At 36.3% G+C, this 26149-nt stretch overlaps 1 protein-coding gene across 1 annotated transcript in view; it reads right to left on the bottom strand.

Moving 5' to 3' along the window:
* LOC145270212 (uncharacterized) overlaps positions 1-24222 on the bottom strand; it is an 86955-nt gene extending 62733 nt beyond the window's left edge. The window contains exons 1-2 of the mRNA XM_080125844.1: positions 19811-24222; positions 13552-13558 (exon numbers count right to left, since the gene is read on the bottom strand). Of these exons, the coding sequence (XP_079981970.1) occupies positions 13552-13558; positions 19811-21072 (1269 nt within the window). The 5' untranslated portion in view covers positions 21073-24222. The remainder of the gene's footprint in view (positions 1-13551; positions 13559-19810) is intronic.
* Positions 24223-26149: the final 1927 nt, after the last annotated feature.

Genomic DNA, 26149 nt, shown 5'->3' with positions numbered 1-26149 from the left:
TTCTACCAGCCCGCACTACATACCTTGACTACAATATGGTTTTGTTCAAGTCTAACGTAAACAAGTTTTTGATGAGCCGTTCCATATAAGTAAACAAATTTACCGAATCTCCATTACTAACGGTTACTATACTGTCCAATTTCTACTGTACACTCTTTAACCCTTATCCTCGAGTGGCCTCTTGGCCTTGATAAGTGGTGAGGCCTATGTAAAAAAAAAACAAAAAAACTAGTCAACACTACATGGCTAGGCACAACTAGTCCACACTACACAGCTAGACAGAACTAGCCCACACTAAACTGCTACACACTAGTTCACACTACATGGCTAGACAAAACTAGCCCCTACGACATAGCTAGACACAGCTAGCTCACACTACACGGCTAGACACAGCTAGCCCAAACTACATGGCTAGACACAACTAGTACACACTACTCAGCTAAACAAAATGTTGTTTACTTTTTCGGCCCTTGTGTAGTATCTCTCCCAATACGTGAATACGAGATAAAAAAAATGTTTCTATTGCGTCAAGCTGAAAAAAAAAAACTAATTCAGTTGAATAAATTATAACAATAGCCTGATTTTTGAGAACAAGAATATCCACGCACCTCACAAGAACTTTTGAGAACAAGAGTATCCACACACCTCACAAGAATTTTTGAGAATTTTCCAGAACAAGAATATCCACACACCTCACAAGAATTTTTGAGAATTTTCCAGAACAAGAATATCCACACACCTCACAAGAATTTTCCAGAACAAGAATATCCACACACCTCACAAGAATTCTCCAGAACAAGAATATCCACACACCTCACAAGAATTTTCGAGGAATTGGTTCTCCATCATCCAAGTTTGGAAGATCTCGTGGGTGCGCCTCCTTGGAATTTTCTCCCTCTTTGGGGGAGCTGCCCTCATGGGGAGCATCTCCCCGGGCACAGTCTTTTGGAGCTGCTGCCCCTGTTTCTATGTTGTCCGGGTGATACACCCTTTCGTTTTCAAGTGTTGCTCCCCCATTTGAGGAGTCGTCCTTTGGGGGAGTTATTATGTCCGTGCTCGGGGTTGTCTCCTTTCCCACTCTTCCCATATCTGTGGTCAGTCAAGGAGTATGGTAAAAATACGAAAATCACGGTTTTGACTGACGTTGAGACGGCGTCCAAAGTGGGGAGCCGACTTTGGTGCCAAAGGCGGCAAGAGGGGAGATAGAACTGAGAGAGGGAGTGGGAAGTTAGTGGAGGGAAGAGAGAAAGTGTTTTCAACCCTTCCTCGTGGGAAGGTTGTAAATTATCTGCTTGGATCCCCCCGCACGGGGGGAAAGCAGAGAAAGAGACAAAGTGGGGGTGCGGACAGAACGCTATCCAAACATAAAGCTCGTCAGAGTGTTCCGGGCATGAGAATGTGTCGCCAGAACAGCACTGCCTTGTGCAATGTATGTAGCAATATAACACGATCACTGGTGTTTGACTGACCCACGTGTTAGACTAAATGTCCTGGAAACAGTCCACGTATGAAGATCTGCCAATTAGACGTCTTTTGTCAGAGGTAAAATCAATGTTGGGTGTGGCCATCTCCCTCACTCAGGGCTGCGTTCCCCTCTGGTGGTGTCATTCTGTATCGGATCTTCTTCGACATCAAGCCCGTTTCCTTTGACATTCAATACAGCCCAAACAACCCACAACACAATTTTTATGTATTCAAGCGGCCTCATACTGCTACTCCCCCTCCCCCTTACAGTAACTCTCTCTCTCACCCTCTTTCTCTCTCTCTCACTCTCTCTCACCCTCTTTCTCTTCTCTCTCTCACCCTCTTTCTCTTCTCTCACCCTCTTTCTCTTCTCTCTCTCTCACCCTCTTTCTATTCTCTCTCTCACCCTCTTTCTCTTCTCTCTTTCTCTCACCCTCTTTCTATTCTCTCTCTCTCTCACCCTCTTTCTCTTCTCTCTCTCACCCTCTTTCCCTTCTCTCTATCTATTTTATTGTCCAGATGTTTCATACAATAAACTAAATACCATAAACTCCTTAAAACTAAATAACCTAATTAATGATGAGAGGAAGGGGGAGCTCCCCTTCCTCTCATCTACAGAGGGACAGAAACTAAATACAATAAACTCCTTAAAACTAACTAATTAATTGCCAATAACGATAGGTTCAGAATTTTTCGTATGAGAATTGATAATTTGTAATTTGATTTCTGTGTTTCACATGTTTCGTTGTTATTCTCATCGAAGTCGTCTTGCGTGAGCGTGTCAATGACCCTCGTCACTGCCTTTCATCTCAATTGTCTCGTAACGACAACCTCTATGGTTTCCCTTGAGCTTAGGGAATAACCAAAAGTTACAGGGGGCAAGATCTGGACAATAGGGAGGGTGAGTAACTGTCTTGATACTTATCTTTATCAAATAGTCTGTGACAAGGATGGAATACCCTTGAGGCAAACTTCGCGCAAATCTTCCACATCTTCAGTTTCTCGTGAATCCCAACATCAAACTGTGCACTTCTTGTCTATAAAGACACACGATGGCCAATGAAAGTCTTTATTTGGCCAATCAACTCTGGTATTCTGACTTCCTTACTCCTCACACACCACATCATCCCTCAAAGATTCTCGTCTTCCTTGAATCTCTTATGCCACTCCAAAACTGATGCTCGATTAATACAAAATGATCCAAACGCAGTCTGAAGTGATTCATGCGTTACTGCCAATAATTTTCCCCACTCTTTATCTGTGCCTAAATCAAAGCGTAGATTCCATAAACAAAGCTTCTTTCTTAAAAGTGCACATCTGTGGAACTCTGTTCCATTTGCCTGTTTCCCACCTGACTACAACTTGGATGTCTTCAAGTCCAACATGAACAAATTCCTGATGAACAACGCCCTTAAGTAAGACACTTTATCGAATCTCCAATACTAAGGATTACTATGATATTATCCCATTGATTACTGTACACGCAATAACCCTTATCCCTGAGTGGCTTCTGGGCCTTGAAAAGTGGTGACTTCCATGTAAAAAAACAATCTATTTTTATATTTTTATTTACTATGCCCAACTCCCTACATAGTATACTTGCAATTAAATCTTATCTGGACCACAAACCCTTACGTTGCAGTTTGGCATTTTCTCGATCTGATAATCTTGCAACACATATCAGGACACACACAGGGGAAAAGTGTTACCCATGCATAATGTGTAAAAAATCATTCTCACATGCCAGAAATCTTACAGAACATTTCAAAATTCACACTGGATTGAAACCATATGAGTGTGAATTCTGCAACAAGAAATTTTCGCAGTCCGGCCATCTTACAAAACATTTACGAATACATAAGGGAGAAAAACCATACGTTTGTAAATTCTGCTCAAAAGCATTTTCGCAATCCAACAATTTAATCGCACACTTTTGCATTCACACTGCTGAACGTCCATTTGCTTGTACGTTTTGTTTGCGTAAATTTCCACGCTTTGATTCTCTGAAAAGACATTTACATGTCCATTCTGGCAAACGTGTTTTTGAATGCAGCCACTGTGAGAAGACTTTTTCTCATGCAGGAAACCTTGGCGAACATTTGAAAATTTATTCGGGTGAACGACCATACTCATGTTCACATTGTATGAAAATGTTCGCGCAATCAGGACATTTAACAAAACATGTGAGAACACATACAGACGAGAAACCATTCTCGTGTCCATTCTGCAAAAAATGTTTCATTAAAGAACAAAACAGCCCATGACATAATAATTACATAAATGATGTGGAGCTATGAAACAAATGCTCTCAAGATTTGTGCATGTCAAACATACTTAAAGGAATAAATGGTAAGATGGTCAACAACTTGAAATTTGGAATATAGACGTTTGTCATTTATTTGTTATATGCTCTGTAATTGCATTGAGCTTAATAAAATTGATATATATATATGGGTACATATATATATATATATATATATATTGGTATACACACACACACACACACACATATATATATATATATATATATATATATGTCTGTGTGTGTGTGTGTGTGCGTGTGCATAAGCCTGAAGAGTCCTAGAGTGGATGAAACGCGGAATATTCAGTGTAGCTTAATCGCCATATACATTTTATAACTTACTATATATATATATATATATATATATATATATATAGCGTGTCCAGGGGTGATGAAAAAAATCCAATAAAGTGCTCGATCGTAGATCGTTTGTGCTTCGGTTGGCTAACGCAGACATGTACAAAACCATTACAGAAATACATCAGATAATTCTAAAACTTTAGAACATAGTCAGTTTTTACTAATTTTCATCAGAGTTTCGTGTGCAATGGACCAGTTTCAGCCAAGATGCCGACATAACAAGACGTTACATTTACTGACGTTTGTCTTGAAGTGACTGAGACCGGAGGTGAGCCTAGAATCTTAGATACGAGAACTGGATTTACTGATCATTTAACAAAACGCATCAAAATTGTTTACAGTCAAATTCTACTACATGATTTTAAATATCCCCGAGTGGATTCTGGGCCTTTATATTTTTATTGATTTTATATGCTCAACTCCCTACATAGTATACTTGCAATTAAATCTTCATGATTTTGAATATTTAGTCAGGTTTACTTGTAGGGAAAAGTATTCTCATGTCGGATCGTACAGTAGTCATTTTTTTTCATGTTTAAAACAGAATTTTATTGCATATTATTCTTCTAAATTGTCCTCACGTGCATATTGTATTTTTGAACATCAGGTGCCAATCTCTGCCTTAGCTGTTCATTTGAAATTGGTCGGGCATCTCATAATGCACAAACTAAATTTACAGAGGGACAGAAAAGACGTGCTCACCTCATGGCGTCCAGACGAAAAGAGACTGAGAAAACGGGAAAGGAAAATCTGGGCTGCATTTCTCTGTATCCCTCCACCTACAGCCAAATTACCACCTAGCCCTGCAGGGGGGAGGGTGCATAAGCAACCACTAACTGTGGCACTACGATATAATGCCACAGTAAGAACAGATACTACACTTTGATCTTGACCAGGAAACCAAATACACTTTGATCTCTCAACAAGTAGGCCGAGAACGGATCGTACAGACTTGAGGATAGTTTCCAGTAGTCATTCAAGTTCAATCCAGTAGGCATTCAAAGTAACTGGTTGAAAAATGAAATCTACAATCTTTTCTTTTCTTATCTTGGAATGGGCGATCCTGCAAACACCAACAATTCCAACAACTACAAGGTGAGCCAAAATAAGGGTCCTATTTTTAAAAATTCATAAATTCATGTAAGTTTTAAGAAGTGTTTTTCAGCCAAAATTTGTTTTGTTTATTTCAAAAAAATCTCAGAAGGGTCAGTCTACACACACATAAAGTTTGGTGAGTTTAACTTTTATTTTGTGGAAGTTATTCAAATTTAAAGATAGGACCCTTATTTTGGCCCACCCTGTACAAACGAGATATTTTTTAATATTCTAAATATCCCCTTAATCGTAGTTGTTTTGTATGTATACTAGCATGAGTGCCCGGCATTGCCCAGGTGTTTGAAGGTGTGTGTTGAGCTAAAAAAAAAAAAAGTGGTAGTAGGAAGGCAGGCTCGAACCTGTACCGCGAAGGAAGAAAAGAATGTGAAAAATAACATGACGTCTTTGCTGTTACGACCACTGCAAAACCGGAAGTGACGTAGGTATAAATTAAGGCTAAAAAATCGAAAAGGTGGGATGACTTTCGAAAATATCGGCGAAAAAAACTGTAGAAAAATGGCCACGTAAGGGTGAAGGAATTAATGTTTTTAGCCAATTTTTCGGTATTTGTTGTCTGAAGGGTTGAACATCAAAACGATAATGACCTAGTGAAAACCCGTCGCCTCTGTCGAAATTTTTAGGCACACATGCAAACATACATACATACATTTATATATTGGTAGCTCAAATTTTCGACCCAAACCGATTAAAAATCTTGCCTTATCTCTGAATACGCGTTATGTAAAATTTCAAATGTTTAGACCAGAAATTGTCTGAGTAATTTGGTAGAAACTGCAGAGGTTTTTTTTTGTTTGTTTTTTTTACACAGTGGTCACCACTTATCAAGGCCCGGAAGCAACTCAGGGATAAGGGTTATTGCAAGTATATTATGTTTCCTTGTAGGTCGAATTTCTTAGAACTGCACGCCTGTGGAACTCTGTTCCGTCTGCCTGCTTCCCAACGGACTACAACTTGGATGTCTTCAAGTCCAATGTTAACAAATTCCTAATGAAACGCCCCCTTAAGTAAACACTTCATCAAATCTCCACACTAACGTAATGTACTTGCAATAACCCTTATCCCTGAGTGGCTTCCGGGCCTTGATAAGTGGTGATCACTGTGTAAAAAAAAAAAAAAAAATTTTAATTCACAAACTTTACATCAGTAAGCTTTCTTCTTTCTTTTTGTTGAATCTGGGGATGGGCGATCCTTAATACACCAGCTATTCCATAGATTCCAGCCGAGAGATCTTTTTAGCATTCTAACTGTCCCCTTAAACATAGTTATATACACAAACATTACATCTTCTTTCTTTTTCTTATCTTTTTGTTTAGTCTAGGATGGGCGATCTTACATCCACCAGCTATTCCAGAGATTCCAACCGAGAGATCTTTTTAAGACTCTAACTGACTCCTTAAGCGTAGTTGTTTCGTACGTGTATTCATATATTTTAAGCCACGAAATTCATCCAGTCTGGTGTATACTTATTTATTTAGTCAGGGTTTACTTGTAGGGAAAAGTACAAAATTGCAACCAGGAGATCTTTTTAAGATTCTATCACATGGAGTAGGTGCTACATTCCCTATAAAAGCAGTTGTTTCAGTATGTGCATTTATTTATTTAGTCAGGGTTTACTTGTAGGGAAAAGTACAAAATTGCAACCGAGAGATCTTTATAAGATTCTAACTGTCCCCTTAATCATAGTTGTTTATGTGGTATTTTAAGCCCAAACTCTGACTAAAAGCCGCGTCACAAAATTTGTCTAGTCTGGCGTATACTTTGTTGTGCCCGACAGTGTAAAAGCTATCTGCCAATCAGATTGCGCATCCAAGCATACACCAGCTATTTCAGCACCTCCAACCGGGAGATCTTTTTAAGATTCTATCACATGGTGTAGGTGCTACATTCCCTATGAAAGTAGTTGTTTCAGTATGCGCATTTATTTATTTAGTCAGGGTTTACTTGTAGGAAAAAGTACAAAATTGCAACCAAGAGATCTTTATAAGATTCTAACTGTCCCCTTAATCATAGTTGTTTATGTGGTATTGTAAGCCCAAACTCTGACTAAAAGCCGCGTCACAAAATTTGTCTAGTCTGGCGTATACTTTGTTGTGCCCAACAGTGTAAAAGCTATCTGCCAATCAGATTGCGCATCCAAGCATACACCAGCTATTTCAGCACCTCCAACCGGGAGATCTTTTTAAGATTCTATCACATGGAGTAGGTGCTACATTCCCTATAAAAGTAGTTGTTTCAGTATGCGCATTTATTTATTTAGTCAGGGTTTACTTGTAGGAAAAAGTACAAAATTCCAACTGGGAGATCTTTATAAGATTCTAACTGTCCCCTTAATCGTAGTTGTTTATGTGGTATTTTAAGCCCAAACCCTATGAGCCGCGTCACAAAATTCGTCTAGTCTGATATATACTGTTGTAACGGACAGTGTAAAGGCCATCTGCCAATAAGATTGCACATCCAGACATACACCAGCTATTTCAACAACTCCAACCAGGAGATCCTTTTTAGATTCTGTTGTAGAGATGCCCACTAATTACCATAGTAATACGGTATTGATATATAAAGATATATATATCAATCACCAATACCGGGAGTTCTGCAACGACCGCCAAATAGGCAAGACACCTATGTTGCCCCCAGTAAGACATGCAACACGCCACCTGCCGGAATATCTCCAACTGAATTATATCTGAAGACATGTAAATATGTCTATAACTTTTCTGCCTAATATATTATTGTTATACCTTTACTTTCCGTGTTCTTGTTAATTATTTGTGCAGACACAACAGATTCCTACTGTCCCCTTTTGCTACACAGTCATGAGCATGTTTCGGTCAACCAGTATTGACTAATTAGATACCTCATCAGGCAGCAGACCTCATTTTCGAAAACGGAATTCTAAAATTTTTGAAAATAAGAGTTGTTGCCTGATGAGGACTCTAATTAGTAAATACTAGTAGACCGAAACATGCTCATGACGGTGTAGCAACAAACTACTGCTTATGTAAAGACAAATCTAAAATATAACTTGCTCTACTTCTATATTGAGCACTCTTGTATAAACCTCATTATATTTCAATGGTTACCCTACCTTTGGAAAATAGCAACCTCAAATTATATATATATATATATATATATATATATATATATATATATATATTGTTGTGGAGACGCCCACTAATTAACATAGTTAGGTGAGTGAGATATACAAAGGTATCAATCACCAATACCGGAGGAGTTCTGCAACAACCGCCAAATAGGCAAGACGCCCATGTTGCCTCCAGTAAGACATGCAACACACCAAATAGGCAAGACGCCACCTGCCAGAATATCTCCAGTATATCTGAAGACATGTAAATATGTCTATAACTTCTCTTCCTAATATATTATTGTTATACCTTTACTTTCCGTGTTCTTGTTAATTATTTGTGCAGACGCAACAGTGGCGATGGGAATTCGAAAAAAGACTTACGCAAGATAAAATCCACTATTAAACACAACAGTGCTGTCATGAATTCGAAAAAAGACTTACGCAGGATAATATCCACTATTAAACAGAACAGTGGCCTCGAGAATTCAAAAAAAGACTTCCACGGGAAAATCCAAACAGTGGTGTACGAAAAATGCTTACTCGAGAAAGATCGAAAAAAAAACGTACTCGAAGAAAAAATAAATCTACTGTTGAACACAACAGTAACATCAAGGATTTTAAAAAAAGATTTACTCGGGAATTCACTGTTAGACACAGCAACAGTATTCGAAAAATAATTTACGCGGAAAGTTATCACCGTCGAAAAAAACAAAACAAACGAAAGTAACTACAAAATTGTCGAATGAGATATCCGAACACTGGATACTTGAAAGCAAAATACCAATAACCATTTCAAAATGACTACGAAATTCAAAGAATAAAAAAAAAAGATGTTTTCGCTAGTACACCGTGAACTAATTTATGCAAATTGTCTTGAAGGTGAAGTGATATTTTTTCAGCTGTACCAAGAAAGGATTTTGCTTTAAAAAATAATTCTTGTACATAATCAAAACTTAACGGATTAAGTGAAAAAAAAAATAAAATGTGTTTTGTTTTATCCCTCAATAGAAAAAGGGAAAAGAAAGGTTCAACGCAAAAAATAATATATCGATAGAATTCGGTTGACACACACAAAAAAAAAAAGCGAACCTAAAAACAGTTGTTCTTAGTTATTGTAAAAAGTGAATTAGTAAAATAGACTGATTTTTCTAATCTTTGGAAAAAAAAAAACAAGATGGAGGAATTTGCTAAAATAATGACACAGTTCATGCAGAATCAGCAGATCTTACAAAAAGAACAGCAAGCGCTGTACGCAGAAAGAGACGAAAGACAAAATGAACGACTCATAAAATGCTTAGAAAGGAAGGAAGAAAGGTTCGCGCAGATGCAATTTGAACAGAAAGAGCTGTAAGAAAGATTAACAGCTAATTCCAACACATTTATATTCAAAAGCATCAAGAATTCCGAATTTGAAGACCAAAACATCCTCATGACTGTGTAGCAACACATTACTGCTTATGTAAAGACAAATCTAAAATATAACTTGCTCTACTTCTGTATTGAGCACTCTTGTATAAACCTCGTTATATTTCAATGGTTACCCTACCTTTGGAAAATAGCAACCTCAAATTATATATATACATATATATATATATATATATATATATATATATATATAACACGGAAAATGACATAATTGTCGATGCAATAATTTATTTCAATCTTATGGTATTTTCAAGCATCTAAACTAGACAATTACATTTTGGATACTGAAATAAAGAAAGAAAAAGAATCGGGCCCCGACCGTCAAAAACCAGAGGGGGTGGTAGTAGCAATCCACTTAATACATTTTATAGAGAGGGTGGGAATTAAGTTAGTAGGGGAGGGATTTTTTTAAAAAACAAACAGAAAGAACATTATGACACTTTACGACTGTCCGGTAACCCGACGTAACAACAGACACACACACACACCCACACACACCTAAATATGCACGTTCTTACCCGTAAATGACTTGACACACGTTTACTAACCTAGGAAGAAGAGGGAGAAATATACGGATATAGAGAGAAGGAAATAAATAAACTGACAATCGGCTGCGCGTAAGGGAAAGAGAAGAAAGAAAAAAAGAAGGAAGAGAGTGACCATCTGCTGCCTGTCATATGGTTTAATTTAGTCTAGACTCTCAGAGAAAAAGATTATACGCGCGTCATGGAAAATAATTCTATTAAAAGAATTATAAAAAAAATTTATATACAAAGTTTTAAAATATTATGTTTTCATGTTAAAATTAGTTTGAAATAAATATTATCTTATAATACGTTTAAATTTTCTATATTGTATTAGTAATATATTACTATGAATTCAAAAATTGTTTCTTATGTAGTTAATATTTTAGTATTTTTATGTAATTAATTTTATTGGTGATTATAGCGGTCGTTATTATTTTGCTCACTAATATTTCACTTCCTAATTGATTAAGATGCAGAAAATTGCATTATTAGTCGCCCCCAATTCCATAGGACGTATTTAGTTTCGGTTAATATATACTTTCATTCATTCCGTACCCAAAAGCACTTTCATGCACGCGTAAGGAAATACATAAATAAATAAATAAAATAGTTATATTTTAAAGTTTTGTGTTAATTTATATTAAATTTAATAATGTCTAGTGGTAGTATTTGATCTTTTTGACTTATATCAGTTTAATAACTAATGTATTATCTGTAGAAAAAAAATTTTTCTTAATGCTATCTCATTTATTTATAAGTAATTTGGATAAACAGGTACTTCGGAATACGTACACCCAACTTAAATTTTGGACAACAAATATCATCAAGTCGTTATAACCGAGTTTATACCGGACAGCACTATAATTGCCAGTGGGGTGGGGTGGGGTGGGAGGGTTTATCGTAAATAATCTAGTGGTATAAAATTCGGTCTCTTTACCGTTATAGAATTATCTGTTCGTCGGATCTGAAGTTATTGGTTATTTTAAATTTACATTTATGTCTGCATCTGGCCATCAGTTCATCTCATTTATTTAAGAGATTATTGTGTTCGTACTTCAGGATTCTTATTTTTTCCTCGAGGCATAAACTGCATCTCTGCCTAAAGCCGTTCGGAACATCTGAATAACATAGGATTGACCATGAAACCACCGGGGATCGGTTCTCATTTTTTAATAACCACCATTGTTTAGCTAACTCAGTTTTGTTCTTAAGTTCTGGGTTATTGAAAGAATGTTTATGGTCATAAAAACGCTGTTTCCAGTTTCCGGCGGAGATACCGAAGTAAACTTTTTTGTCCCTGTTATTATCTTCTGGGTGGATCGTGGCCTTATAAACCACGCAATCAACTTTACAATTACCGTCCAGTGGGCAGTTATTTTTCACTTGGCAGTTACATTTGTCTACTGTAACCTTATTTTTATTAGAGTTGTTTAATATTTTACTATTATGAGTGCTAATTATTCTGTCCATGTTTTTAGTGCACGAGTAACTTATTTTAATGGTTTTTCTATTAAATATCTTCCTAAGTGGATTATTTATGGTAAAATGTTTATCTATTAGGTTCAAGAATACTTTACCTATGTTTATGTTGGATAGTTGGCAGTACGGGGGATTAAACCATATTATTTTCCGGCCTCTGTTCTTAGATTTATTTTTATTTTTATTTTCCTATATCCGCTTATCTCTAGTGCTCTATTGTATAATTTTTTGTTTGCTTCAAAAATTTCTTTGTTAGCCGAAAGTTTATTAATCCTAGTGTTAATCGTTTTAGGTATTTGTTTAATTATGCAACTTGGATGGTTAGATCTAGTATTAATATAAGATGGTGTGTTATTATCTTTATTGAAGGGCTTGTATATCCCCTTTCTTAAGTCTAGAGTTATATCTAGATAATTAACTTCTTTACAATTTGGGGTTATATCTATTTTAAATCCAAGGTATTTGAATGCTCTTACTAATTTTTTATGTATTTTCGATACCATGGGGCCGTCACTATTAGGGATAACAATTAGTCCATCATCCCTGTATAATCCCACTAAATTAGGCTCTATGATTCTGCTAATTGTGTACATTATAAATATGCCCACTAGATCGGCAATCTGGGCTGAGTCAAAAGCACCCATCGGGACGTCAAATTCGTTGTTGTTCGATTTGATCCATGTTTCCTGATTGTTTAAAAGGATGGATCTGCGACAAGCCATAATTAATCTTACCTGATCTTCGGATACATCCACAAAATTCCTAGCATAATTAATGCTGTTCATGAGTATATATATATATATATATATATATATATATATATATTGTTGTGGAGACGCCCACTAATTAACATAGGTGGGTGAGTGAGATATATAAAGGTATCAATCACCAATACCGGTTGAGTTCTGTAATGACTGCCAAATAGGCAAGATGCCACTTGCCAGAATATCTCCAGCTGTAGTATATCTGAAGACATGTAAATATGTATATAACTTTTCTGCCTAATATATTATTGTTATACTTTCCGTGTTCTTGTTAATCATTTGTGCAGACACAACAGATTCTTATTATTTATGTGGTATTTGAAGCTCGAACTCTGACTGAAATCCACTTTATGTTCGCCTTACTGAGGAAATTTATAAAAGCTGCCTCACAAAATTAATCCAGTCTGGTGGAGTATCCAGCTTCGTGGTGTCACTGGAAATAATATCATATGGAATAGGTGCTACATTCCCTATAAAAGCCAGTGTGGATGAGCCATACCGAGGAGACCTTAATTGGATGCTGAATAATGTGTTTTGAATTTTTAGTCAGGATTTATTTGTACAGAAAAGTATCCTCATAGCAACCAGGAGATCTTTTTAAGATTCTAACTGTTCTTTTAAGTGTAGTTGAATCGTATGTGTATTTATGTGGTATTTCAAGCCTAAACTGAATTTAGAGTTTACTTGTAGGGAAAAGTACAAAGATGCCTTAAACACAAGGATCGTGTCTAGTAGATATTCAAGTTCTCTCCAGTAGGCATTTAAAGTAACTGATTGAAAAATCAAATGCACAGACATCATATTGATATGCTTCCTTTTTTTTATCTCTTCATTTAATCTGGGATTGAAGATTGTACATGCACAACTATTCCAGCAACTCCAACCGAGAGATCTTTTTTAAGATTCTAACTGTCCCCTTAAACATAAGCCCAAACTCTGACTAGATTCTGGGGATAGGCATCCCTACACACACCAGATATTCTAGAAACTCCAACTGAGAGATGAGCCATACCGAAGAGACCTTACTTGGACCCTAAAAAAAAAATGTGATTTTGAATTTTTAGTCAAAATTTAAAAAAAAATTTTTAATAACATTTTCACTCCAAACAAGGCACGTTGCCACTTTGATGTAGGGGGCTACTATCAGGGAAATAATCTACAGGGGTACTATGTGGGGAGTTGGGCAGCAAGATGTCGGTTCAGATTACACTTGAACTTCTGCATGTCAGTACCGTTGGGGAAGCAGGAACCCAGAAGGGAATTCCAAAGTCTAGCGGTTCTGGGAAAGAAACTACTGGCGTAGAAGGCTCTCTTACATCTAGGGATCTCTACTGTGAAGGGGTGGGATTTAGCTGCTTGTCGGGTTTGTCAGGGTATTTATGTCGAGGGGGTACGAGTGCTTGCAGTTCGTCGGAGCATTCTCCGTTAAAGTACTTGTAGAACAGGCAGAGCGATGCTATATTTTGTCGAAGAAGACAGAGGCTGAAGCTTACATTGACTTGTAAAGAGAAAGTATTCCTGACAATCCGTGTACAAGGATAGTGTCTAGTAGACATTCAAGTTCTCTCCAGTAGCATTCATGTGATATTTTAAGCCCAAACTCTGACTAAAAGCCACGTCACAAAATTCATTCAGTCTGGTGTATACTTTGTTGTGACCTACAGTGTAAAGGCTATCTGCCAATAAGATTGTGCATCCAAGCATACACCAGCTATTTCAGCACCTCCAACCGGGAGATCTTTTTAAGATTCTATCACATGGAGTAGGTGCTACATTCCCTATAAAAGTAGTTGTTTCTGTATGCGCATTTATTTATTTAGTCAGGGTTTCCTTGTAGGGAAAAGTACAGAGATGTTTTAAACAAGAGGATCGTGTCTAGTAGATATTCAAGTTCTTTCCAGTAGGCATTCAAGGTAACTGATTGAAAAATCAAATCCACCAACCTCACATCGATATGCTTTCTTCTTTTCTTTTATCTTTTTATTTAATCGTGGATGGGCAATCCTACATGCACAACTATTCCAGCGACTCCAGCCGAGAGATCTTTTTTAGATTCTAACTGTCCCCTTAAGTATAGCTGTTTCGTATGTGTATTTGTGTGATATTTTAAGCCCGAACTCTGTGTGTTAGCCCATATTGAGGAAATCTAAAAGCCGACCCACAAAATTCATCCAGTCTGGTGGAGTATTCAGCTTCATGTTCCTCATGTCAGGCTGTCCTGAACATTCGTGTACAAGGATAGTGTCCCAGAGATTCCAACCGAGAGATCTTTTTTTAAAATTCTAACTGTCCCCTTAAACGTAGTTGTTTTGTATGCAGCTTTATGAGGTGTTTCAAGCTCGAACTGAATTTAGTCAAGGCTTACTCATAGGGAAAAGGGTAAAATCCATTGAAAGCGGTCGGTGGTTCTATGAGAAAATAAAGCTGTGTACGCATTATAAATGTTTCTTTTCTGTGTCTTACGTTATACATTAGTACATTAGGGGTCATTTCGAGTTAAAAGTTTATTTACTGCACTCATCTGGACTAGAGAAAATCATGATTTAAATGTGTATGTCTCGTCTAAATAACTAACGATAATTCTCTGATATGGCCGACCAGACGGGTGATCAAAAAGTCAGATCGAGCATACCGGAAAACGAAATGAGACCAAATTGACAATTGGCCTTTTTTTATTTATTTATTTATTTTATTATATATATATTTTTGTTTTGGGGGGGGTGCTTGAACTTTGCGCTTTTCAGATTAATTTGTTATGTTTTATTTTCTTGGTGGATAATTTTTTTTTTTTTTGCCCCGTTTTTTTTTGGGGGGGGGGGGTTCTTGAATAAAAAAAATAACTCGACTGTTTTTTATTCAAACGTAAATAAAATTCAATTTCGATTTGGCTCATTTCGTTAGTCTCATTTCGTTTTCCGGTACGCGGTACGCTCGATCTGACTTTTTGATCACCCGTCTGGTCGGCCATATCAGAGAATTATCGTTAGTTATTTAGACGAGATACACACATTTAAATCATGATTTTCTCTAGTCCAGATGGGTGCAGTAAATAAACTTTTAACTCAAAATGACCCCTAATGTACTTATGTATAACATACGACACAGAAAAGAAACATTTATAATGCGTACACAGCTTTATTTTCTCATAGAACCACCGACCGCTTTCAATGGATTTTACCGGGAAAAGTACAGAGATACCTTAAATACAAGGATAGTGTCTAGTAGGTAATTAAGTTCTCTCCAGTAGGCATTCAAACATCACATCAATTAGCTTTCTTCTTTTTTCTCATCTTTTTGTTTAGCCTGGGATGGGATGAGAGATCTGTTTAAGACTGTAACTGACCCCTTAAGCGTACCTGTTTCGTATGTGTATTCATGTGGTATTTTAAGCCTGAACTCTGACTAAAAGCAGTGTCACAAATGTCGCACTCAAAATAGCTTTTCACTTTTTTTCACTTTGAAGATTGTAATGCTGGGTATGGGGCAGCCAAACCAGCTGCCAACATTGCCCTGCTTTTTATTGAAACCAACCGAGAGCTCTTTTTTAGTATCCTCGTTGTTCCCTTAAGTGCAATTGTCTGAATCTCTTTTGCACTTGGTTCACCAGGAATATTAGTAATCTATGGTATATAAGTCATTTCCAACTGTTCTTTCAGGTTGATTTCCTACTTTGCGTGAGATTCCAACCGAGAGATCTTTTAAGCCTGAAATCTGACTAAAAGCAGCATAAAAAATATTGCACTTAAATGGCTTTTCACAATTTATTTTTCTTCAGTAAGTTTTAAGACATCCCATAGCTGTTCCCTTTATGGCTGCTATTTGTATTTCGTTACAGCTTGGTCTTCCAGGGATTGCTTCTAAGTATTTCTGAAGAATATTTTTTATTAAGTCAGTTGCTCCTATCACAACCGGTATCATGTTTATTTCTTTCAGTTTATTTAGGTCCCGATATTTAATCGTGGATTTTAAGCCTGAACTCTGTATGTTAGCCCATATTATAGGGAAAAGTACAGAGATGCCATAAACACAAGGCTAGTGTCTAGCAGACATTCAAGGTCTCTCCAATAGGCATTCAAGTTCTCTCCAGCAGGTATTCAAAGTAACTGATGAAAAATCAAATCCACAAACCTCACATCTTTTCTTATCTTTTTGCTTAATCGTGGATGGGCAATCCTACATACACAAGCTATTCCAGAGATTCCAACTGAGAGATCTTTATAAGATTCTAACTGTCCCCTTAATAGGATTTGCTAGTTCGGGTGTGTTTTTTTAGATTGGAGCTGTCAGAAAATATTTAATCTGGAGATTCGAACAGAGAGATTTGAACTCTGACTAAAAGCTGCATCACAAATGGCTTTTTGTATTCAGACCTTGGTCTGTTTCTTCCTTTCAGCTCTGTTCAGACCTCCATCATTAGGGACACTAACTTCAACCAGGGTTGCAACTCTCTCTCTGACATATAACTATGTCAGGTTTTTATTTATTTTTAATCTGGAGATTCCAACAGAGAGATCTTTTTTTTTAGGTTGGACTTCAGGTTCTTCTTCTATGGCACCTATAAGACACTGGTTTCTTATACATGATATGGTATAGTAATTGTCTGTATTTTTGAGATGAGGTGTTTTCATTGATTGAGATTGTCGAACTGACTTCCTCATCTTGGTTGTTATTGTCACAACGTTTCGGCCGTTTTGCCCTCCGGCCTTCGTCAGATGTTTTGTATCGAACTGGGGAACCGTTTGTTAGAAGTCTCGAACCCAACCCTTTATTATTATTATGGAGGTACCGTGTTCGGACTCCAGCTAGGCTTTGGAACATAGTTGCTGATTCTCTGTTTTGAATGTTACTTTTCACTGCCTTCGTTCAGGATTGAACTCAGCACCTTTGGGTAACTGTAAACTTTGATACAACGTCTAGGACCACTTGGCCATATGTCACTAGGATAATTCTTAGTTGGTTTTTGTTAATGTTAAACCTAGGTTGTTATTCAAGGTTTTCTCTCTCTATCAGAGGTGTCCAAATTGCATTCAGCTCTATGCTTGGTTTGCTCAGTAGGTTGTTATGTCCGAGCATGTGAGCTGTTTCTTTAAGTTTTCTCACTTTCCAGTGGGTCTCTCTGTTTATTATTTTTACTTCATCCCATAGGGGGCGATGGTCCCCCCTCTCCATCCAGACATCGTTGGCTATACCCGATTTTTCCGTCTCTCAATATTTGGTCTGTATCTTCCTTGCAACTCTCTCTGACTTATTCCATATAACTATGTCAGGTTTTTAATTTTCTTCCTTTGAAGATTGTAACACTGGGTATAGGGCAGCCAAACCAGCCATATTTTTTATTGAAACCAACCGAGAGCTCTTTTTAGTATCCTCGTTGTTCCCTTAAGTGCAATTGTCTGGATCTCTTTTGCGCTTGGTTCACCAGGAATATTAGTTAGGTAGGACTTCAGGTTCTTCTTCATAAGCCCCGTGGCACCTATGATAACTGGTATGATTGATATCTCCTGAAGATTCCAATTTCTTTTCATATCATACATGAGACCTTGGTATTTGGTCTGTTTCTCCCTTTCAGCTCTGTTCAGACCTCCATCATTAGGAACACTTACTTCAACCAGGGTTGCTACTCTCTCTGACTCAGTCTTTTTTGTTTGATTTTACTTCAGTCGAAGTTCTCAGAAATCAAGGGGCCCACAACCTGGGGTTAACACTTGAAGTCAATATGAGATACATAGATATTCGAATGTTCCGTTAAAGTTCTTTATCTCTCAAACACTGATGGGGCATTCTACTGGATGCCAAACGTTCTCCCATTAGTTTAGTTTCTGCAACCTAGAGATCTTTTTAAGATTCTAATCATCCCTTTAAAGTGTTATTGTTTGCATTTCTCTTGCACTTGGTTCACGGGGTATATTCACCAGATAGTTTTTGAAATTCTTGTTCATTAGCTTGGTTGCTCCTATAATGACTGGCATGATTGATATCTTCTTAAGATTTCAGTTTATTTTCATGTTGTTGTGGCAATCCTCGGCTCCATGTAGGGGCAACCCTACTTGGGCCAGCTGGCAAATCACTATCCAGTCCAATTTCCCACCTCTCGGGAGCCGGTCCCCTTTTCCCGTCCCCTTCCCCCTCTCTCTCTCCACATTAAAAAACGGCCTTATGCCTAATTTGCTCAGTGGGGAAGCAAATAAATACAGCCCACTTTCTTCACAGCAGCCTTGGCAATGCTCTCAATGTATCTGTTCCAACTCATGTTCCCTGTGAACGTAAGGCCGAGGAGTTTAAAGGAAGTACTTTCAGGTAATGTATCTTTGGCCATTGCTATTGGTGGTAGAGAAAGTTTCTTGTAATTATTGAAGAAAACAAGTTTAGTCTTAGCAGCATTGAATGTGACAATTCATTTATGTCCCCATTCCACTATTTTGTTATTTTTTTTGTTATTTATATTTCGTTGCAACTTGGTTCACGGGGTATATTCGCCAGATAGTTTTTGTTGGGGATGGAGCATTCTACTGGATGCTAAACGTTCTCCTAGCAGTTTCGTTACTCCAACCGAGATATCTTTTTAAGGATTCTAACTGTCCCTTTAAGTGCAATTGTTTGTATTTCTTTTGCACTTGGTTCACGGGGTATATTCGCCAGATAGTTTTTGAAATTCTTTTTCATTAGCTTGGTTGCTCCTATAATGACTTCGTTGGTCTTTTGTTATTTTCTCCCTCTCTGCTCTGTTAAGGCCAGCATCATTAGGGGCGCTGACTTCAACTAGGGTTGCTACTTTCTCTTTCCTGTCCTATATCACTATGTCAGGCTTAATATATGGCATAATCACGTTGACACACTGGTTCCCGTCAGATCACCGACATTAAGCAACGTTGAGCCTGGGCATTACTAAAATGGGTGACCAATTTGGGAAGACCAAGTGCTGTATGTAGGAGGACGTCGACACCTCCCTGCAAAAAGCTGCAAAAATCTAACGTCGTCATCTCCCCTAACGGGGATATACATGCAACTGGGGACCGCTTGTGAATTTCATACTCCCATGAAACTTCCTCCTTCAGAGGAAGCCGGTTAACCCTGAATAGGGTTGGTGCTGACTTACTTCAACCAAAGTTGCTACTCTCTCTGACTTATTCCATATAACTATGTCAGATTTTTATTTATTTTTTAATCTGGAGATTCCAACAGAGAGATCTTTTTTAAGATTCTAACTGCCCCCCTTAAACATAGTTGTTTTGTACGCACATTCATGTGGTATTTCAAGCTCGGACTGAATTTAGTCCGGGTTTACTCTAACTGACCCCTTAAGCGTAGCTGTTTCGTATGTGTATTAATGTGGTATTTTAAGCCTGAACTCTGACTAAAAGCTGCATCACAAATGTCGCACTTAAATGGCTTTTCGCCAGTGTGTATTCGGACATGTTTTTTCAGATCGGAGCTGTCGGAAAATGACGAGCTGCAAAAATTACACGGCAGCGGTTTCTTCCCCGCATGTCGTTTAACGTGCTTATTAAATGCTGACGTGTTCGAGAAGGCAAACGAACAAATTCCGCAGACAAACGGTTTCTCCCCAGTATGGTTTCGCATGTGTATCTTTAGCGAGAATTTCTCGATGAATACCGAGTTGCATATGCTGCACGAGTAAGGCTTCTGCCCACTGTGCCCTTGAAGATGACGTTTTAGATGAGAGATCCGTGAAAAGTTTGATCCGCAAATCTCACAAGGATATGGTTTTTCTCCAGTGTGTGTCCTGATGTGGGTTTTTAAGTTTGACTTGTAAGAAAACACACCTCCACAAATGTCACACGGAAACGATTTCCGCAAAGTGTTCGGTGGCTTTCCATCAGACATCTTCGCAGCCTCAAAAGCATTTTGTTGTCTTTTGTCGGACATCTTCGCGGCCTCAAAAGTGCATGGTGTTTTTTCGTCGGACATCTTCGTGACCTCAAAAGTGTTCGGTGATCTTTCATCGGACATCTTCGCAGCCTCAAAAATGTTCGGTAGTTTTTCGTCGGACATCTTCATGGCCTCAAAATTGTTCAGTGGTCTTTCGTCGGACATCTTCGCGGCCTCAAAAGTGCTTGGTGTTTTTTCGTCGGACATCTTTGCAGCCTCAAAAGTGCTTGGTGTTTTTTCGTCGGACATCTTCGTAGTCTCAAAAGTGTTTGGTGGTCTTTCGGCAGACATCTTTGCAGCCTCAAAAGTGCTTGGTGTTTTTTCGTCGGACATCTTCGTAGTCTCAAAAGTGTTTAGTGGTCTTTTGTCGGACATCTTTGCAGCCTCAAAAGTGTTTGGTGGTCTTTCGTCGGACATCTTCGCAGCTTCAAAAATGTTCAGTAGTTTTTTGTCGGACATCTTCATGGCCTCAAAATTGTTTGGTGATCTTTCGTCGGACATTTTAGTGGCCTCAAAAGTGTTTGGTGGTCTTTCGTCGGACATCTTCGCAGCCTCAAAAGTGTTTGGTGTTTTTTCGTCGGACATCTTTGCAGCCTCAAAAGTGTCCCTTGTCTGTGTTTGCTTGTCACATCTGAAAATAACCAAGAAATAATACATATATCTAAACTAATAATCAATTGAACATGGAGTTTATATGAAAATATAAAAAAATGGTCTTCCAGGAATTGTTTCCAAGTATTTCTTAAGATTTGTTTTCATTAAATCAGTATCATTTCTATACAACAGAGATTTTTTTTTTTTTTACATGGAGGTCACCAATTATCAAGGCCCGGAAGCCACTCGGGGATGCTTTATGATTTCTTTTAATTTTTTATATCAAAATCAAAATGTGCGCTTTTGCTTCCGCCACGAGTTGATGAGGCGAAAATGAATATTAGCAAAAGTATGTTACAGAAATACACATCATGCTTCTGAGGCCATAACTGCCACAGATCACTACCAAATAATGTGTTAAATGCAGTTTTTTTTTTTTTTTTTTTTTTTACACTGTGATCACTTATCAAGGGCCGGAAGCCACTCAGGGATGAGGGTTATTGCAAGTACATTACGTTAGTGTGGAGATTTGATGAAGTGTTTACTTAAGAGGGCGGTTCATTAGGAATTTGTTAACATTGGACTTGAAGACATCCAAGTTGTAGTCTGGAGGGAAGCAGGCAGACGGAACAGAGTTCCACAGGCGTGCAGTTCTAAGAAAGAAGCTTTGTCCATGGAATCCGCATTTTGATTTAGGCACAGATATAGAGTGGGGGAAATTTTTCACAGTGGATTCAGCTAGACGGGTGTTTTTCGTGAAAGATTGGCGAGGGGGACCAGAGATTGGAGTTCAGACAAGCACCTGCCATGGAAATAACGATAAAACAAGGATAGGCTCGCAACGTCTCTTCTGTGGGAGAGAGGTTGCAGGGTAGAGAAAAGGGCATCCCCCACTAAGCCATGAAGTCTATTTTGTACTCTGTCAAGGCAGGATAGGCTTTTTTTAGCAGCTCCTGCCCAGATATGGTAACAGTATTCCATCCTTGGACGTACTTGGCTTTTATATACAGGGTGGCCGAAAAGTCCCAGGACACTGGCCGAAAAGTCCCAGGACACTCTATTTTTAATATTTTAATGCTGTTAAATATGATTGATTTTAATATTCTAATGTTGTTAAAACAATTTATTTCATTTATTTTTTCAGGTTATCACTGACATCAGTGTATTTACTGTTGAGGAGCTACAGCAAGATGGTGCACCTGCACATTATGCACTTCCTGTGAGAGCGCTGCTAAATGCAGAGTTTCCTGATCGATGGATTGGGTGCGGATCAAATTCTTTTGTTTGGCCACCACGAAGCCCCGACTTGACACTTCCAGACAACTCATTATGGGGTTTAATTAAAGGTCAAGTTTCTGGTATTAGATACGAAACCATTGATCAGCTAAAGCATGCGATTATTGCAGCTTTAGCTAGCGTATCAAGGAATTCTCTAAAAAAAATGGCACAAAGAACCTGGAGGTGAATGGAATTGTGCAAGAACAACGAGGGCCAACATACTGATCCCCTAGACCACTAAATTACTCTAGTTGTTTTCTGCTTTGTTTCTAATAAAGTTCTCTTTTTTTGTTGAATATATATGTTTTCTGTGTGTTTCATTAAAAAATACTGTGTTTTATTAAAAATACATGTATAGTGTCCTGGGACTTTTCGGCCACCCTGTAGATAATGAAGTTTATAGTTATGTTTATAGTCTCTGGATAAATCTATCATTCTTAAACTAAGCTTATAAACAGTTACATATGCTCGCTACAAATAGCCATCTATTTCAGTCAAAGAGACTTCCTCAGGTGACCCAGAACCTCTTGACGACAAAAAGAAAAATGGGAAAGATTAGAAAAAAATTGGGGGGAAAAAAAAAGAAAAAAAGTAAAAATATAAAAAGATTATAAAAATTGCGAGCTCTCTAAAAAAAGAGGATAAAAAGAAAAAAAGATAAAAGGGGAAAGATCGCATTAGAACCTATTGGAAGATTATTCAAAATTATTTTAACAACAGGATATACATCAGAAATGATTAAAGTGGGTCATTATTTTACTGGAACGACGACGTCATATTTCAAAAATCACATAAATTAACCAAGTAGTCTTATTTTTAATTAAGAAATCAAAGTTTATTTATAAGCATAAAGGGACTGTTTCGCATCGCTAACTTGAAAAAAAAAAAAGAAGCAGATAAGTTCACAATAATTTAAACTTACGAGATCTGCCTTGTAATGCTACCGATTTTACAGTAAATCGTTTAAAAATTATTTTCTTTATATAAATAAACCTACTGTTTTTAGCAGCTCCTGCCCAGATATGGCAACAGTATTCCATCCTTGGACGTACTTGGCTTTTATATAGATAATGAAGTTTATAGTTATGTTTATAGTCTCTGGATAAATCTATCATTCTTAAACTAAGCATATAACAGAGAATATTCAAAAAGGCATAAAAAAGTTGGTACAAAATAATCAGTCAATTACATAAACGTTGACATCATCAGCATTTGTTGTATTGCAATAAAATGATTGGATAAAACTTAAATAAGATGATTAGTTTTTAAATGTTTATTTGTTTATAGTAATTATTTAGTCTTACTTAGTAAATATTTTGTATTACAAATATTTAAAGATCAAACATTAAAACGCTTATAAGTTAAACACCTGTGGTTGCAAATAATGTTTACATTTCTCGCCCAAAATAACTCAGCTTTATATTATCCCGATAATAAGTCTCCTCTTATAGAATTCCATTTACTCTTCATCTAACTACCCAAAACAATCTTTATGATGTGCGCACCCGTCATGGAACGACGACGTCATATTTCAAAAATCACATAAATTAACCAAGTAGTCTTATTTTTAATTAAGAAATCAAAGTTTATTTATAAGCATAAAGGGACTGTTTCGCATCGCTATCTTGAAAAAAAAAAAAAAAAAAGAAGCAGATAAGTTCACAATAATTTAAACTTACGAGATCTGCCTTGTAATGCTACCGATTTTACAGTAAGTCGTTTAAAAATTATTTTCTTTATATAAATAAACCTACTCGATCAATTTACGTGAATTTTGGAATATGACATTTCCGTCTCGTGACGAGTACATACATCACAAAGATATTATTATTATTATTATTTTTATTATTTTTATTATTATTATTTTTATTATTATTATTATTTTTATTATTATTTTTATTATTGTTATTATTATTATTTTTATTATTATTATTATTATTTTTATTATTATTATTATTTTTATTATTATTATTATTATTTTAATTATTATTATTATTATTATATTATTATTATATTATTATTATTATTATTATTATTATTATTATTATTATTATTATTTTTATTATTATTATTATTATTATTGTTATTATTATTATTTTTGTTATTATTATTATTTTTATTATTATTATTATTATTATTATTATTATTATTATATTATTATTATTATTTTTATTATTATTATTATTATTATTATTTTTATTATTATTATTATTATTATTTTTATTATTATTATTATTATTATTATTATTTTTATTATTATTATTATTATTATTATTTTTATTATTATTATTATTATTATTATTGTTATTATTATTATTTTTATTATTATTATTATTTTTATTATTATTATTATTTTTATTATTATTATTATTATTTTTATTATTATTATTATTATTATTATATTATTATTATTATTTTTATTATTATTTTTATTATTATTATTATAATTTTATTATTATTATTTTTATTATTATTATTATTTTTATTATTATTATTATTTTTATTATTATTATTATTATTATTATTTTTATTATTATTATTTTTATTATTATTATTATTATTATTTTTATTATTATTATTATTATTATTATTAGGTTGGATTGTGGATAAGAACTGAAGTTTGTCTAACGAGCTTTTACGTCAATACTCAGGATTCTCCGTCAATACTCGAGACCAACTTTGTAAGTACTGAAATCCCCTGATCTATTCTCAAAAAAAAAAAAAAAAAAAAAGAGAAAACATGTATCTGCTAGTAAAATTACTATTTGAAATAAAAAGCAGGGATATATAATAATAATTATTTAGTCTTACTTAGTAAATATTTCGTATTACAAATATTTAAAGATCAAACATTAAAACGTTTATAAGTTAAACACCTGTGTTTTTTTTTTTTTTTTTTTTTATTACATTTTCACCCCAAACAAGGCACATTGCCACTTTGGTGTAGGGGGCTACTATCAGGGGCAGCAACTACTGGGGTACTATGTAGGGATTTGGGCAGCAAGGTGTCGATTCACGTTACACTTGAACTTCTGCACGTCAGTACTGTTGGGGAAGCAGGGACCTGGAATGGAATTCCAGAGTCTTGCGGTTCTGGGGAAGAAACTATTGGAGTAAAAAGATCTTTTACATCTAGGGATCTCTACAGTGTGGGGGTGGGATTTAGCAGCCTGTCGGGTTTGTCGAGGGTGCTCACATCGTGGGGGCACAAGTGATTGCAGTTCGTCAGAGCATTCACCACTAAAATACTTGTAGAAAAGGCAGAGAGATGCAACATTTCGTCGATGGGACAGAGGCTGAAGCTTAGATGCCAGTTCAGGGCCTATCAGGTTTGCGGCTCTCTTTTAAACCTTGTCAAGGAGCGAGAGACTAGTAGCAGATGCACCAGCCCAGATGTGGCAGCAATACTCCATACATGGGCGAATGGTGGCCTTATAGAGGTACAGGATACTTTCGGGTGTTAGTAGTTTTCTAGCACGGTAGAGAGAGCCTACCTTTCTTGCAGCGGCCCTGGCAATGCCTTCAATGTAATTGTTCCAACTCATGTTTCCTGTGAACGTTAGGCCAAGGAGTTTGAAAGATTGACTCTCAGATAAAGAGTCGTTGGCCATTGCTATGGGTGGTAGGGAGGGTTTCTTGTAATTATTGAATGAAACTAAATAATGTTTACGTTTCTCGCCCAAAATAACTCAGCTTTCAGTTCAGAAATTTTGAAATGACAAACTTTATTTTTCTCAACTAAATTATAGTTATACCAAACTTAGTGTTCCTTGTCAATCCGAATGCTCCTGGTTTCGAGATTCAGATTCATTAAAATAACCTAAATCATTCAGTACCAAAAATTACTTTCAGGCTAAGAGCT

The sequence above is a fragment of the Euprymna scolopes genome, chromosome 46 (genome assembly GCF_053919585.1).
Source record: "Euprymna scolopes isolate OS-2025 chromosome 46, ASM5391958v1, whole genome shotgun sequence".
Classification (NCBI taxonomy): Eukaryota; Metazoa; Mollusca; class Cephalopoda; order Sepiida; family Sepiolidae; genus Euprymna; species Euprymna scolopes.
Note: the sequence above shows the minus strand (reverse complement) of the source record. Positions and strands in the feature narration are given on the sequence as shown.